At 35.4% G+C, this 16,489-nt stretch overlaps 2 protein-coding genes across 4 annotated transcripts in view; both read left to right on the top strand.

Moving 5' to 3' along the window:
* The window catches only part of LOC103954025 (probable serine/threonine-protein kinase PBL15), a 29,101-nt gene extending 16,144 nt beyond the window's left edge, over positions 1 to 12,957 (top strand). The window contains exons 10-16 of one of the 2 annotated variants that reach the window (XR_007252980.1): positions 9,242 to 9,306; positions 9,406 to 9,468; positions 10,093 to 10,133; positions 10,222 to 10,314; positions 10,487 to 10,620; positions 11,156 to 11,289; positions 12,511 to 12,957. The gene's annotated coding sequence lies outside the window, so the exon portion shown is untranslated. Of the gene's footprint in view, positions 1 to 9,241; positions 9,307 to 9,405; positions 9,469 to 10,092; positions 10,134 to 10,221; positions 10,315 to 10,486; positions 10,621 to 11,155; positions 11,594 to 12,510 lie in introns of both variants that reach the window. The other variant, XR_007252981.1, reaches the window with a different exon arrangement.
* LOC103954030 (putative disease resistance RPP13-like protein 1) lies at positions 496 to 6,041 on the top strand. Of its 2 annotated transcripts, none has more exons than XM_048569998.1 (4): positions 496 to 655; positions 779 to 920; positions 1,183 to 5,499; positions 5,712 to 6,041. In XM_048569998.1, the coding sequence occupies exon 3, from the start codon at positions 1,247 to 1,249 to the stop codon at positions 5,489 to 5,491; it is 4,245 nt and encodes a 1,414-aa protein (XP_048425955.1). In that variant the 5' UTR covers positions 496 to 655; positions 779 to 920; positions 1,183 to 1,246; the 3' UTR covers positions 5,492 to 5,499; positions 5,712 to 6,041. The 2 variants fall into 2 exon arrangements, with proteins under 2 accessions (XP_048425955.1, XP_048425956.1); XM_048569999.1 differs by having other exon boundaries at positions 505 to 655; positions 758 to 920.
* Positions 12,958 to 16,489: the final 3,532 nt, after the last annotated feature.

Genomic DNA, 16,489 nt, shown 5'->3' with positions numbered 1-16,489 from the left:
TTCTTTTTTCATATCAATAAAATTCCATTGTACCACTGAGATTTTAAAAAAATGACAAACGACAGATAATCTACAATAAATTCATATAAATTATCAGATCGAAAGAATTTGAACCCAAGATATAGTGGGTTAAAAAGAAAAACCATATTTCAAGGACAATTCACCATGTGTAATAATTTCACTCCATCATGAAAATCTTGCTCAATTTTCCTTCCTTAAACATCGATTCCAGGATATTCTTATAAAACACATTTCTCTTCATCTTCAAGACTTCAAAATGAAATCTAAAATAAATTTATTTTAACTTTTTACACAAATTAAAGTGTGGAGATTAGTTACAGCCCTTGTTACTAAACGATGGTAAAGCTGAAGCAGGATGCATGGTAACTTTGGTAAAATCTAGTGTCGACAGGATTAAGAGCCCGGGGGGGTTGCCATGCGTTTTCCTTCTGGCAAACTGTCAACTTTGTTTTCTTTTGCTTTGTGTTGTGTGGCTCAGGACAAAGAGGGAGATAAATTATAGCCGATTGAATTATTGAAGAGCACTAAAGTCTTTGTCGCCAGGAATCTGAATTCGTTGATTTTCATAAGCGATCAGATCAACGGAAACAAGTTCCTTCATCTTCATGATCATCTGAAAACTTCAATTGATGCAGTAAGTTCTTCTTGAAAATGTATGGGAAATCTATTTTTTATTGATTAATTATTTCATTTTATTCAAGTTTATACACTGAATTTTTTTTTCATCAATAACCAGCTATACGATATATGGTTTCAGGTTCAACACTTTGTGCAGTTTTAAGCTCGAGAGCTCAAGCTTCCAGGGAACTACTCCTTAATCTTAATTGGATTAAAGTTTTCAACTTCAACTGAAACCTGATCCTCGGAAGCAAGTGTCCTCAAGATCTGACGACTTCCATGTAAGTTATTGCCATACATCCGATCCTATATTTATGCGAATTTCGATTTGTGTAACTTGTCGCGTCCCAAAAATTAACAGTGCTATTTTAAAATGTAAAATACATATGATTTTTAATCTCGAATTTTTCTTTTGTGCTTTGTCTTTCAAATTAAGCTATTTTCAGTAAAACGTAATTGAGCCCCTGTGTAGCCGCTAGGACCGTTATGGAATTACATAAATTTTGTATACAATAATTAGTTTCATCTGCTTAAATTGTGCAGCTGTGACTACTTGTGAGTCTTGATTGGTATTGCTCAACGGATCAAACTTCCAATTCAAGAAACTATGGCGGGAGAGGCTTTTCTTGTGGCATTCCTCCAAGTGCTGGTTGACAAGTTGGCGCATCGAGAGGTCTTCAAGTACTTTGGACTCGTAAAGGGCGTCGATCAAAAACTGAAGAAATGGAGTGGCACCTTGTCTGCTATTGGAGCAGTGCTGAATGACGCCGAGGAAAGGCAACTGACGGCTGAGAGCAACGCACTGAAGCTCTGGCTCGATGATCTCAGGGACTTGGCTTTTGATGCGGAAGACGTGTTGGATAAATGTCATGCTAAAATGTTGAAACGTCAGATACAACATGCTCATTCCAGCACAACAAGCAAAGCATGGAAATCAATTCCTAATCGTGTTTCCAAATTCAAAACAAGAAGCAAAGCATTGATATCAATTCCTAATCGTGTTTCCAACTTCAAAATGAACTCGGAAATACAGAAGATTACCAAGCGATTACAAGAGATATCCGAACGAAAAGACCAGCTTGGTTTGAGAATTGATACTGTGACGTCGACTATAAGGGCACGCCAAAACATATCCCCTAGTTCCAGTCAACCAGATGGACCTGTGATTGGAAGGGATGAGGACAAAAGGCAGATTGTTGAGCTGCTATCGAAACAAGAGCATCGTGCTGCCAATTTCGATGTAGTTGCAATTGTTGGTATGGCTGGAGTCGGAAAGACAACACTTGCTGGACAAGTACTCAAAGATATGGTTGCAACTCAAACGTTTCAACCAGCTGTTTGGGTGTGCGTATCTGACGACTTCAACCTTGGAAGAGTGACAAAGCAAATTCTTGAATCAATCACGTCTCGGCAATGTGCCACAGAAGATTACAATAAGGTTCAAGATGATCTGCATAAGGAGTTAGCGGGGAAGAAGTTTTTAATTGTTTTAGACGACGTTTGGAAAACGTGTAGCTACGGTGATTGGATGCAGCTGCAGTCCCCTTTTCGTGATGGAGCACAAGGAAGCAAGATAATTGTGACAACACGTGATACAGATGTTTCAAAAATGATGGGAGCTGCCAAGCTGGTTCACAATTTGGAGCCCATGGAAAATGATGTTTGTTTGCAAGTATTTGAGCAGCATGCATTCTTAAATTCTAACAACGACAAACCACCAAATTACGAGTTACTCAAGGAGAAAATTGTCGCAAAGTGTAGGGGATTGCCTTTGGCCGCGAGGACTCTCGGTGGTGTTCTACTTCGTAAAGAAACATATGAATGGGAAGAAATATTGAACAACAAACTCTGGAGTCTATCAAATGAGCCTGACATACTTCCAGTGTTGAGATTAACCTACTTTTATCTTCCTTCACATTTGAAAAGATGCTTTGCCTATTGCTCAATACTTCCAAATGACTATGAATTCGAAGAGAAGCAAATGATCCTTCTATGGATGGCCGAGGGCTTTATTCTTCCCCGACCAGAAGATAATAAACAAATTGAAGATTTAGGTGCTGATTATTTTCGGGAGCTCGTATCTAGGTCATTGTTTCAAAAGTCAACCGAAAATACTTCAAAATATGTGATGCATGACCTCATTGGTGATTTAGCACGATGGGCAGCTGGAGCAATTTGTTTTAGATTGGAGGATAAACAAAACAATGATGGTGTACAACTTAGATGTTTTCCAAAGGCACGCCACTCGTCTTACATCACAGGTGATTATGATGGAGTTAAAAGATTTGAGGCATTTTCTCAAGTGAAATGTTTGCGAACCTTCCTGCCACTAAGAAAGGATTATGTTTGGGGTTATTTAAGTCATGAGGTTCCTTTTGATTTATTGCCAAAATTGCAATACTTGCGGGTGCTCTCTTTTAATAGCTATAAAATAACTGAGCTGCCAAACTCAGTCGGTGACTTAAGGTATCTTCGGTATCTCGACCTTTCTTACACGCACATTACCAGTTTACCTAAATCAACAAGCACCCTTTACAACCTGCAGACATTGATATTGGAACGCTGTCGTAAGTTGAAATCATTACCTGCAGACATGAGTAATCTAATTAATTTGCGCCATCTCAACAACTCAGGTGCATCTCGTTTGAAAGGAATGCCTCCAAAACTAGGTAAATTGGTGAATCTCCAATCTTTGCCTAATTTTGTGGTGAGTGGTGGTAGTAATCAATCAGGGATAAGAGAGATAGAGTTCCTGATGCATCTTCGGGGGACATTGTGCCTCTCAGGATTGGAGAATGTGACTGGCATCGAGGACGCTCGGAGGGCAAACTTAAAATGCAAGGAGAGGCTTGATTCGTTGGTCCTAGAATGGTCTCATTCAAGCGACACAAGAGAAACGGAATCCGATGTGCTTGACATGTTACAGCCTCATACAAAGATCAAGGAGCTCACCATCAAGAGATATGCCGGAAAGAAATTTTCATCATGGGTGGGATGTCCTTTGTTCTCTAATATGGTGCTTGTGCGCTTGAAGGAGTGTAACAAATGTTTATCGTTGCCACCCCTCGGACAATTGCCTCATCTCAAAGAACTTTATATTGAAGGAATGAATGCAGTGGGAAGTGTTGGTGCTGAGTTTTATGGAGAGTGTATCTTGCCGTTTCCGCTATTAGAGATTCTTGAGTTTGTGGATATGCAACATTGGAAGGAATGGCTTCCTTTCCAAATGGATCACGGAAGTGGTGTTTTCCCTTGCCTGAAAAGGCTTTCAATATTTGGATGTTCTAAGTTGGAAGGTAAGCTGCCAGAGAACCTTGATCTGTTAGCCAAGCTTAAAATTTTTAAATGCGAGGAATTGGTGGTTTCAATTGCCAACTACAAACAACTTCGTCAAATAAACATTGAGGGTTGTAAAGCGTTGGTGCATACAGCTGCTAAGGTTGAGTTTGAGTTATTAGAGTCCTTGTGTCTTTCAAACATTTCGGAGTTGACGTCTCTGCAAACAGGGGAATTGTGCAGAAAGGGATTAACCAAGGTTAGAGAATTGAAGATTAATGGATGTAAGGAGCTGAAGTCTTCATTGAAGAATGAGGCTGGATTATTGCAGCAGTTGACTTCTCTTGGCCGTTTGAAGATCGAAGACAACTCTCCTCTAGTTGAAGAATTGGGAAAAGAAGCAGAGGAGTCGCAAATATTGGAGTGCACGATTGAACGTCTGGAGTTAATCAAGTGCGAAAATCTTTTGAAGCTACCAAAAGGGTTAAATCAGTTGTCGTCTCTTCAAGAGCTTTGCTTACACAAATGTTCACGTCTAGCTTCTTTTCCAGATGTTGGTCTGCCACCTTCTCTTAAAGACATCAAGATTACCGAGTGTCATTCGTTGATATATTTGGCAAATTTTCAGGTTCCCCAAAATCTCAGAAGAATAGAGATAAGTGCTTGCAAAAGTTTGAAATCACTAGTAGATGAGGAGGATGTTAGTTCTTGGTCGTCTTCTTGTCTTGAGCACTTGATTATCCGGAGTTGTCAATCTCTGACGTCGTTATCATTGAGTGGCCGGCTTCTCATGACACTTAAACACCTTGAGATGTTTGGTTGTGAACAACTGGAGCTAATCGCAGAGGACGGGTTCATCCCCGACAACACTAATTATTGTCTTGAATTTATTCAGATCCGGAAGTGCCAAAATCTGAAATCCTTACCGGTTGGCTTATGCCACCTCAACAATCTTCAAACTCTAATTATTGGAAACTGTGGAAGTCTTGTTTCTTTCCCGAGACTGAGTGGGGGGAGAAGACCCTCCAACCTGAGAGGGATCTGGATCAGCAATTGCCACAAGTTGGAGGCGCTGCCCGAAGACATGCACAATCTCAACTCTCTTGAGGAATTGAGGATCGACTACCTTGAAGGTGTGACTTTTCCTCCCAACCTCACGTCTCTTGAAATTAAGAAGGTCAAGAGTTGTAAGTCATTGTGGGAGTTGGAGTGGGGGTTGCATAGACTCACCTCTCTTAGAAACTTAAGGATCTTCGGTGAAGACCCGGATACGGTGTCGTTTCCACCCGACATGGTCCGCATGGATACGCTCCTCCCCAAATCTCTCACTCAACTCGAAATAGATGGCTTCCCGAATCTGAAGAAACTGAGCAACAAGGGCTTTCAATTCCTCACCTCCCTTCAATTTCTGGGATTATCCGATTGTCCAAAGCTAGCATCCATTCCAGAGGAGGGTCTGCCTCCTTCATTAGAGGAATTAGTCATCAAATGGTGTCCAGTGCTAGAAGAGAGATGCCAACTAGGAAAAGGACGCTACTGGCACAAAATATCCCACATTCCTCACATAGAGTTATAATTTTAGAGGTATCATCGTATCAAGAAATGTTTTATTATTATTATTAATACTATATTATTGTTAAGCATCTTTGGTTGGATCTTGGCATCATGTCCACAATATTTTGTGGGATCATGATATCATGTCCAAATAATATTATCCAAAGGCAAATAGAGAAGAAGTTATAATCTTTTTGGCATTTTACTTATGTCCTCAAGATTTTGGGGTTTCACTGTTTCAGCATTGGATGCTTCTTCGCTTTGGGAGTCCAGTGGCTGACACAGTAGAGCTGGTTCTGTCCTGCTTTGGGAGCGATTCTTTGACGACAGCAATGGCTGTTTCTAGGCCAAGCTTTCTTCTCCCAAGTTTTGAGTTTTTCTCACTGGGTTTTCTCCGGGCAACATTGATTTGTAATACAAATGTGCTACTCTTTCTCCCAAGTTTGGAGTTTTTCCCACTGGGTTTTCTCCGAGCAAGATTTTAACGAGGTCATTTAATCCTAATCATTTGTAATTCCTCCCCTTGACGGAATGATTGTGACTTGTGAAGCTAGTAATGCATTTAATTTAATGTGTCGAGAATAATGCAATTAAAGAGGAATGGGAAAGCCAAGGGGCTTGTTGCTCAAGTGGGTAAGAGCGTTTTTACCCTTGCACCTGAAGTTATATGGTCGAATCTCACCTGATAAAGTGAAGAACTGTGTTTAACGAAGAAGTATTGTCGTATCAGAAATTAGATTACAGCAACACATGACCTATAGACTACAAAAACCAAATTCCATTTTTGTTACCTTTTTCGCCAAATCCTAAGTTGTATAACTCCAACCAACGGAATCAAATCCGATTAGTACAGATCATTCGCCTGCTTTCACATCTTTCCTGGATTACCACCCCGCTGTTGATTCGCAGCAGTGGGCGAGAATGGATCAAAAAGTTGCTGTCCTCCTCTAGGACCAGACGCGGACTTGCCAGAGGCAAATGCGAGATTGTTGCTGAACTGTTGATTTGGAGGACGTGGGATCTCAGGTTGAGTTGAGTGAGCAGGATAGTTTTGTTGAATTTGAATATGATTTCCTGGCCTTGGAGGCAGAGGACTGGGCAAATTGGGAATCTGGTGAGGTGGATTGAAGTTAGCCGGTCTCATTGGCGACTGGTGACTTAATTAATCATGTATATAATATTTGTATTAGTTGATTGAGAATTAGAGTCATGCAATTTCCCAATAACGCATCGAATTGAAGGGTTTTCTTGGAAATTTTTGTTTTCTGTAATGATAGTTGCAATAGACTTGGATTGTATTTTTTTCTAAATACTATGATATGCTAGTTGGGGAACTTTGATTAGTATGCTAAATTCTTAAAACTGGGACGTCTTGATGTTTACAGACGGTTTTTCCAACATCATCAACTATATCAATTCTGCACCAAGTCCCAAAAGGTCATGTTGGGGTATCTTGGAGAGGATGCACTCTTCTGAAGATAATTACAGATCTAGGTGATGTGCATTGAGAAGTTGCTTGCATAAGGCCTTAACTTTGCCTGCTTCTCATTATTTCAAATTTCAGGTTTTCATCTCCAGCTGCCTCTGGTCACCCATTTTGAACCCATTCAAGTGACCCTGCAGACTAATCAGGTAATTTTGGTAATCCATGTTTGGAAGATTGAGGATTATGTCTTTCCATTCATTATAGTTTATTTTAGCAACATTGTAGGTAAGAGATATTCCATGTGGTACAAAAGGGTGTGTCATGATCAATTTTGAGAAGATTGAGGTAAGGCTATGCGATATTATTCTTTAGTGTTTGTTTATTAGTTTCACTTAGTTGAAGGTCTTGAAAAACTCCATTTAATAAATTCAGAATGTGTAATCCTTTAGGAGCCGTCTGATAACCATTTGGTTTTTAGTTTCAAGTTTTCGTTTAGATTTATTTTTGGGCATTTACGATAACTTTACTTTAGTATATGTAGATTTAATATTACAATTTAATATAAATTTATATATTATCTTCTTCTTAGGTTCTTCAACCATTTAACTTTTTAGAATATCATTTTTGAAAAAAGATGGAGTAGTGCATTTTATAGTGTGGCCTAACTTCCTTTTCATTGAAGTGAGATTTTTGAGAAGGACTGGTGGATCTCTAAAAAGGAACTTGGTGGAAATTCTTTATTACACTATTCTGTCTTAGAAGTTGTGAAGTATATGCAGCTATGTATGTTGTCTTAGCTAGATCGTTGTTTTAAACAACTGACTCATTTTTTGCTATTACTTTTCAAATTTTACATATGTAGATACTCTCTCTTCATTTTTCAGATGGTTGACAAATTGGATGATGAAACCATGGCAATAGAACTTGGTCCACCTGATTCTAAAGAGGCCCTATAAGGTAATGTGCTCTGCCTCAATTTTACAAACCTCTTACATTAGTTTTTTCTTGCTCCTTTTTAGCACTTGACATGATTTCAGGATGTTGAAAGAGCCCTATTCCGAGCACATGTCGAGGGTCAACTAAAGGTTAACAGATTTGTATATTTATTATTAGCTAACTCTTAATTATGATGCCGTTAAAAAAAATGTCAAGGATAAGTTGAAGGGTTTGAAAGAAACTAAAATATTTTTAGGTGTATTCGGAATACAAAGTCGTATAATAAGTGGTATATGTGGTTTATATTTTCTATATTTTTTTTCTTATAATCTCTTATGCCTTGGTCTAATTACTTTCTTGAATTCGATCTGTTTTTGTAGAAACTTGGTTGCAATGCAAGTTGGAAACGCACAAAAGTTTGATTGCGTCCAATAGAATTGTCAGAGAAGGTCATCTCCATTTCTTTCAAAATCAAACTTCTTTTTGCACACAAAAACACTAGGTAAACACCTATTATCCTTAGTTTGTTCATGATATAATTCTACTATCTATAAATTTCTTTCAATTTTTTTTCCCTTGCTTGGGATGCTTCCTTAATGACCAACATAGCAGAGGACAACTTTTAGTGTTGCAATAAACAACATTTTTAATACACGAAATAGGTTTCTCTTTTGATATTTAAATTCATTCAGGATGAGGTTGTGTATAATTTGCATTGGCATTGGTAACTCAGTTTTTGACTCAAACATTGTTTATGAAGATTGAAAGGGAATTGTTATTAGCACTTCAAAAATCTCATCCTACACTTCAAACTTTCTATATTAGGAAAGAAAAATACAGTTGTGAGGAGTGTTGAATAAGATTTTTGGAATGCCAATAACACTTTCCGATTGAAATTGCATAATCATTCAAATAGTTTTCAATCCTACAGTAACACACGGGTACAAATTTTAGTTTATATATACTAAAACCCAAACTAAATGTTACTGTTTATCAATAGTAAAATGTCAAAAATGCCCTCCAATTTTTTTGACCACTTCTCTTTCTATCTGTGTTGCACAGGAAATGACAGTTATGCCCTTTCGTTCCACCTGTCTGTCATCGTGTGTGTGTTTTTTTTTTTTTTTTTTTTTTTTTTTTTTTTTTTGAAACCTCATCGTGTGTGTTTTTCACAGTGAATGACAGTTATTCTAGATCTTTGCTTTTTCACTTTCTTCTTTGGGATACCTGGACTTCGTTGGTTTTTCGCCCTCCGTTTTTCTTCGTATGTGATTTTGTTTTCTGTCGTTCTGCTGATTCGTCGGTTTCTAGCGATGTTGTTCTTTGATTACTCATCAAAGTTCTTAATTTCTACCTGGTTGCTCGCATAGTTTTTTTGCATGTCTGATGCCGTTTGGTTTTCGATTTCAGCGATTTTTACCCATTTTTTATTCGATTGAAAATTGGTTTGGGCTGGTCTAATCCAGCGTTTCCAGGTAAGTTTTGCATGTTTATCAGTCTATATGGTTTCGATTTTCTGTGTTTGGTTCGATAATTTTTGTAAATGTCTGATGCAAATCGATTTTCAATTTCAGGAAACGGTGCCTTTGAAAATTTGGGATTCTCGATTTCGATTTTCCAATCTCTCTGTGTTAAAGGTATGGATGTGTTTTAATTTATTTTCCCTTGTTTTGCTTGCGCTTGTTTTTTTTTTTTTTAATTTTGTTTTGCTAATTTGGAAAGGTTTTCTGTCCGTGTTTGTGTTGTGAGTTGGTTCATACTTCATAGTGTATATAAATGCGTTAGATTTTATTTATTTATTTTGTTTTCCTAATTTGGTGTAGTTTTCTCTATGTGTTTGGATTGTGGGTGTGTTCATAGTTTTTTCTTTTGTAGGATTTGAGGGTTTAACATTGCTGGATTTGAAGTGTGAATTATATATTCATTTTTAATGGCGGGCGTTAAGTTATTAGTGTATAGAAACAAAAAATGTGTTTGTTTCGGTTTAGGCACTATTGGAGGGTTAGAGATGCCGTTAATATTTTTGAATAAAGTTGTTGCTGTTATAATATAGCACATATTAAATTATTCGTATCTACAAGCTAAAAATGTATTCATTTCAGTTTAAACAGTATTGGAAAATTAGCGATTGAGTATTGGTTAATCAAATTGTTAATGTTATGATGAATGTTAAAAGTTTACTTTATGAATTTATTTTTCATGATAGAGGTTAAATTATGAGTGCTAATATACTGATTTTGTGAAATTTTTTGTCTTTGCAGGTTTTTCTGGCTAATGAAATACCTTTGTCATCTCTCTCCAGGTATAATTATCTCTCTGTTTTTTCTATTTCCAAATTATGTATACTGAATTTTGAAGGCATATAAACTTAAATTGATATTACTTGACAGGAGGTTCCTGCTTATTCTCGAACCTCGAGTGGTCATATGTAGAACCTACTTGGTTATGCATGCTCAATCCATTTTGTATATAAAATGATTAAGGTATGAGATGCATTTTTTTTTACTCAATGAGGTTGTTACATAGTTTGCCGAAGTTAAATTTTATTTCTTCATGTTAACGAAGAGGGCAAATTTCAAATTGGTCCAAGTATTTCTTAAAGTTGCTATTTTGATTTTTGGAAAAGTGTCAAGTAGTTTTAATTTCTCTGTGCAGTCTATGCAATGTTTTTTTTTTTCTTTTTCAAAAAGGTATTTCTTCATGATTGGGTATTGCTGCTGACGACGACAAGAAGTTGCTGGTGGCGGAGTACATGCATCATGATACACTTGCCAAACATCTCTTCAACTGTATGTGCCTCCTATATTCAGATATTCAATGAATTTGTTTTTTATACAATTTTTGGCCTTTCTTTTCTGCACAAGATATGGGAACATGTTTGACACATTGCTTGAAATATGAGGAGGAACATCCTTTACTTGAAAGTTGCACTGCGTTTCAACGAATACGAATATAAAATGGTTGCATCCACTGTCTATTTGTAATTTGAAAAGCCATGCAATTGAAACTTGAAAATTTTCAATCTCGATTTGATGAGTCCTACAAAGACATAATTTTCTCTTCTTTTACATAAGATATTGATTTCTTGGGGCGTTAATTGCTTTAAAGAATGCATTTGTTCCACATGAGCAATATTGTCATCTCAAACCACTTTCACAAATTAAGCTGATTCATTATCTGCAATATGTGCCATTTTCATTTCAATTTGTGACTCCTATTTTGCTTTTCCCATTCTCATATTCTTGACAAGTGGTCACTGAAATTTATTGCTTATAGCTATTCAAAATGCTTCATGTATAAATTCATCTCACACGTTCTTGATAGGGGAGAATCAGACCTTTGAGTGAGCTATGAGACTAAGAGTTGCTCTGAAAATTGCCGAAGTATTGGATTACGGCAGTATTGAAGGCCGCCCATTGTACCATGACTTAAATTCATATATGGTTCTCTTTGATGAGGTGATGTCTCCGATTTCCTTTCCCAAATTTGTTTATTTAGTTTTTCAATTTTTACAAGAAGTGAGATAATTTTGATCACATATCATTGTGGACCTTTTTTTGATAAGTAGACATTTTTTTGCTCTGTTAAGACTTTTTATCTGACAACTACATGGATTTATATGAGATCAAAGTGGTAATTTCATGGATGGTGTTGCAAGAATGGCAATCCTCCGCCATCGAGTTTTGGATTGATGAAAAACAGTAGGGATGAAAAAAGTTACAGCACTAATCTTGCACACACCTCCTGGATATCTAAGAAATGGTAATTGCCTATTTCCCTTAATCATAATTATTATTTATTATACCATTTTTTATACACCTTTCTGAGGGATAAACTGAATTTCTGACTGAGTCAATGAGTAAGATTATATGAATAAGGAGCTATATTGTATAATCTGCTGAATATTCCTGCTATACCCTCATCCTGCGAGATTAAGAATACTTGAGAATGATGAGTTGAGATCAGTGTGCCAATTATTGTGATCATGTGCTTTACACTAAGACTAAAGTCACAATGCAATTTTGAACTTTGCAAAATGAACTCTATGCATTGCAAATCCATCATTAAGACTAAACTCTCAGTGCAATTAATAGTGTGACTAGAAAGTGTTATGTTCAACTTTGGGACTGTCCTTTTGGACATTCTGAGTGAAAAACACCTCTCCTGGTCATGTTATCTGCTACTTTTTTGAATCTCGATATTCCCTTTTTTTTTTGTCTTTCTTTTGTTTTTCTGCTGGTTACACGCTCATTTGTTGCTCTTTGAATTGTTTTGAGGATACCCAATTGCCCAAATTGTTCAAATTTGGCCCTTAAGTAAGCTTTTATGTGCATTTTTTGTTTGGTTCTTTTTTGAAATGAATATAATTTGTAAGAAGTATGTTGGCATAACCAAGTTTTTTTTTTTATATGAATTCACTTCTTTCAGGAACTGTAAAGGAGAGAGAGGTCTGTTGTGTTTGGTGTAAAGTTTATTTTTTTGTATTTAAATTATCTAGATGAGCAATTGGTGTTTTGTTTTTCTGTCGGTGAGTATTTTTGCATTGTGTGGTTAGCATTTATGCAGAATACTATATACAATGTCTGCATTTTGTATTGTTAGCATATGTTATAAACAGATATAGAATGGCTACATTGTGTTATATGTATATGTGATAAATTTATATTTACATTATCTAGATGAGGCTGAATCAAAGCGCAAGGCAAAACATTGGCGTCAATGGAAGAAAGAAACAAAATCTGCAAAAGGGGCAACTGAAGTGATGGAAATTGGAGACAAAATGAGAAATTTGATGCTTTTTATCACAGTGGACAAGTCATTACAAGCTAATCATACTGGTAATAGAAATTACTCTCTGCTTGGATGCTTTTGAACATGGAGAGAAATTGAATTTGTATTTTAGAATTAGCGTTCTTCTTGATGTTCAACTGTTTGGAAAGGTTTTTTTTTCAAATTGTATTTCGAATTAGTGTTCTTTTTTGGTTTCTACTAGTTAGTGTTCTTTTTTATTTAGAACAAAAGGTCAGTAATTTCCTTCCTGCATTCCACATGTATGTAAATAGTATTGCCTATTGTTAATGAACAATGAGACATCAATCACATGTACTAACATAGTATTTCAGACATGCTTTATATGATTTTAAAACCCGCAGCAACGCTTGGGTACCAGTCGCTAGTAAAACCTAATTCCTAACCCCTTTAAACCAAAACTTAGTAGGCCTAAATCTGCAGAACATGTTGAAAAACACCAAAATGTTAGGAAAAAACAAGAAAAGTCTCTAATGTCTTTGTTAAGTGGAGGGTTTGGTTTAACAAAAATACCCTTAAAATGGTGGTCATTTAGTCGTTCACGTGACAACTTAACAAGGATATTTGATAAGTTTTGAACGGAAATATCAAAATGATTTACGACAGACAAACTTAGGGAAGTTCTATCAATTTTCATTGTCAGAGATCAAAATGAGGAGTTATGTCAATCTCAAGAATCTTTTTAGTTAAAAGACAAAAAATAAAAAATAAAAAATAAAAAAACAAAACAAAACGAAAGGTGGAAAACTACATTTCAAAATCCATCCAAGGGGGTACGATCATTTACATTTATGATCAAGGATAATGTTAGAGAGATTAAATTTTGTAAACTAAATAATGTGAGTGTTGATTTGATTATTACTTAAATATTGATTAACATGTTTATTTCTAATTAGTGAGTGAATGACATTTATTTAGTTTGCCAATTTAGTTTAAATATTTAGTATGTCTAGCATTACTCTTATGACCAATATCCAAAGGGTTTTGAACTGGTATGATTAGTAAGATAGCAATAGCTCTGGTAGCTGACTGCAAAGTCAATGTATTGACAAAGTATGAAGTTTGTTATTTTGTTCAAAGACAAATGTATGAAGTTAAGTCCTACGATTCCTTAAACTAACTTTCCACGAAACATGTACACCAAGAAAATTCTATCCACATGTCTTTGATATAGACGACGAGTTTCCAAGAAAAATCAAAGACAACGACAAGAGTAATTCTAAAGGTCATATTTCTTGCCATGCTAATAATTTGTCCATTATAATCAATTAATATAATAAAAATGAAGGAAGTTGAAGATCAATTATAAAACTAATTAGTAATATGAAAAGTAGTTTAAATTAATTTTTTAATTATACCACGTGAACAACACAAAGCAGTCATGTAGCATGTGTGGCCATTAGGCTTCACACGCGAGACAACCTACTATGATACTATGAAAAAAGTTGAGGTTTCACCATAGAATCAATTGACAAAATAAGAAATAACCTAGCATTTAAGTGAATGCAATTTTTTTTTTATTTATTTATTAATGTGAGATACATTCTTAAAATATAAAAAAAAATAAAAAACCATCAAATGCGTACAATCAGTTTATATGATTGGAAAATATAATCACTTGAAATATTTTATTAACAATAATGAGGCACGAGATAATTCACTAATAAAAGAAAGGCATTTGGAAGATTCACACCATAACAGTCTCATGACACACCATAATAGTCTCATGACACCAAAGATGCTTTTTTTTTTTTTTTTTTTTTTTTCCCATCTTCTTCAAATCGTTGGTGGCATTTTCTCCCTGACTTATCCGATTCACATTTGTGGCAAAGATTCTTCGTGGAAAGTTAGTGCGAACTGGAACTGGTTGTCGTTGAGTTATACATGTGACTAGTCGCTGCTCCGTCACATGTTAAAAAGAAGAGAAATGCTAAGGGTATTATCTCAAAAGTGAAATGAACTTTTTATCATCTTACCTTTTAATATCAATTTATGTATCAACATTATAAAATATTATGAAAAAAAAAAGAAAAGTAAATGGACTATAAAAAATCCCATTTTTGAAAAAGTTAGTTAACATTTCCCTAAAAAGAACAAATAAGAAAAAAAAAAAAAAAGGAGGACCACTAGACCCAATTGTGGGATTATATAATAATTGTCTTTTGTGATCACTGATTAGGATGGATGGGTTAACCAAATTCACAAAGTCTAGTTTTTTTTGCTAAAATTAATACCATATTTTAGTTTAGGCACCAATGGAAAAGTCAACTAAAACAATTCTACAAAATTATTATATTTCAAAATAATTACAAGATTGTCACTCAATCCTACCATGTTTTCCGTCTAACCAACTTGTATTGGTGGTCGATTCCGATCAATATTTTTGGCAACTGGCTAATCAAATTTTCTAGTCTAAGGGTAGCTATTCAATAGTGACTTTCATAAATACATGTAAAGCGATGGATTTTCTCTTAATTATTTTCTTTGATTTTAATTTGCATACATGTGAAGAAATAATAAACTTAGAAAATAAACATAATTGAAGATAAAAGGTTGAACTTATTGCTATTTTTTATGTAATGTAGAACAATGACTTCAAATTTTTCGGCACCACTGATGGTGGCCGAAACGAGATCCGACACTGGCGCACGGAGACCAGCGAGCTGTGTGCAGGGGGAATGTAAATGGTCCTATCACCTATGAATATAAATGTCATGGCCTACAAATTGTGGCTTAATCTAAATAGAATGGGTTGAGTTTGGTAGTTTTTCTTAAATTTGGTATTGTTCCTTTAAACCTAGAAAAGTGTGGTATGTGTAGCATTACTCTAAAACTCATATCCAACTTGTATTTAATCCTAGTTTACATATGTTTGTTTTTTTGTAAAAATAATCTTTGGAAATTGATTTATAATATTAACGATTCCGATCATAAACTCGAAATATCGTGCATTGACCACGAATCTGTGAACTCAGAGGGAATGTTGAGAAGTAAACTCTAATTCTTAAAGTTAGAAATAGATTAAAGGAAACAAATTGAATAGCCAGCGGAGTAGTAGGCAAGCTATATATTCTGTCTCATGACTAATGAAATAAGAGTATGCCCAAACTATGTAAAAATAATCAAGGGCAGCCAATTGCCTTGCAAACTGTATTATAGCTCCCCATTCTCGAAACTGTATTCTGATGATTTTCCAATAATCCGCAGCAACAAGACAGTAACGATTGTGAACCGTTAGCTTAAACAAGATGATAGCCAGATGAAAAAGCATTGGCCGTTGAAGACAATATTGTTGCTAGCTCTTGCTTTTGCACCAGGGCCTCATGTCGGATGGAAGATGTCCAACACAACTATTGTTGTTGTATCCGTATGCCTGAACGCTTTTTGATTAATGAAGGACAATATTAATTTTTCAATGATAAAATTGATTAAAAGCGAAATTTTAAAAAATTGTGATCAAAGCTGCACCAATTTGTCAAAACGTGTTTATTGTGGCTAATTGCCTTTATATTATTCGAGCAATGTGATATATATATCTTAGTGACGGTACTCTTCTATGAAAATTATTCACGACCTCTACATTTTAGATTAGACATATGAATGAATCATTTAAAACATAATATCAGTTTTTTTTTTTTCTATTAAATGTTAAATTTCTCTTCACACGTTATTGCATTATTTATTTGAAGTACTGACACAATGACGAACCTAATATAAATAAGTGATTCTCGTAGAAAGAATACAACTTTTCAACTTTTCTAGCATGTGCTGTTCGTGGAATATTGCAGCTTTGGGATAGTGGAATTAAGGTCTAGTTGCTAGGAGGGTTATGAGTAAAAATAAAACTAT

This window comes from the organism of the source record quoted next, unplaced genomic scaffold (assembly GCF_019419815.1).
Source record: "Pyrus x bretschneideri cultivar Hongxiangsu unplaced genomic scaffold, Pyrus_bretschneideri_v1 Contig51, whole genome shotgun sequence".
NCBI classification, from domain to species: domain Eukaryota; kingdom Viridiplantae; phylum Streptophyta; class Magnoliopsida; order Rosales; family Rosaceae; genus Pyrus; species Pyrus x bretschneideri.
The sequence above is the reverse complement of the archived record's forward strand: the minus strand, read 5'-3'. Positions and strand labels throughout refer to the sequence as shown.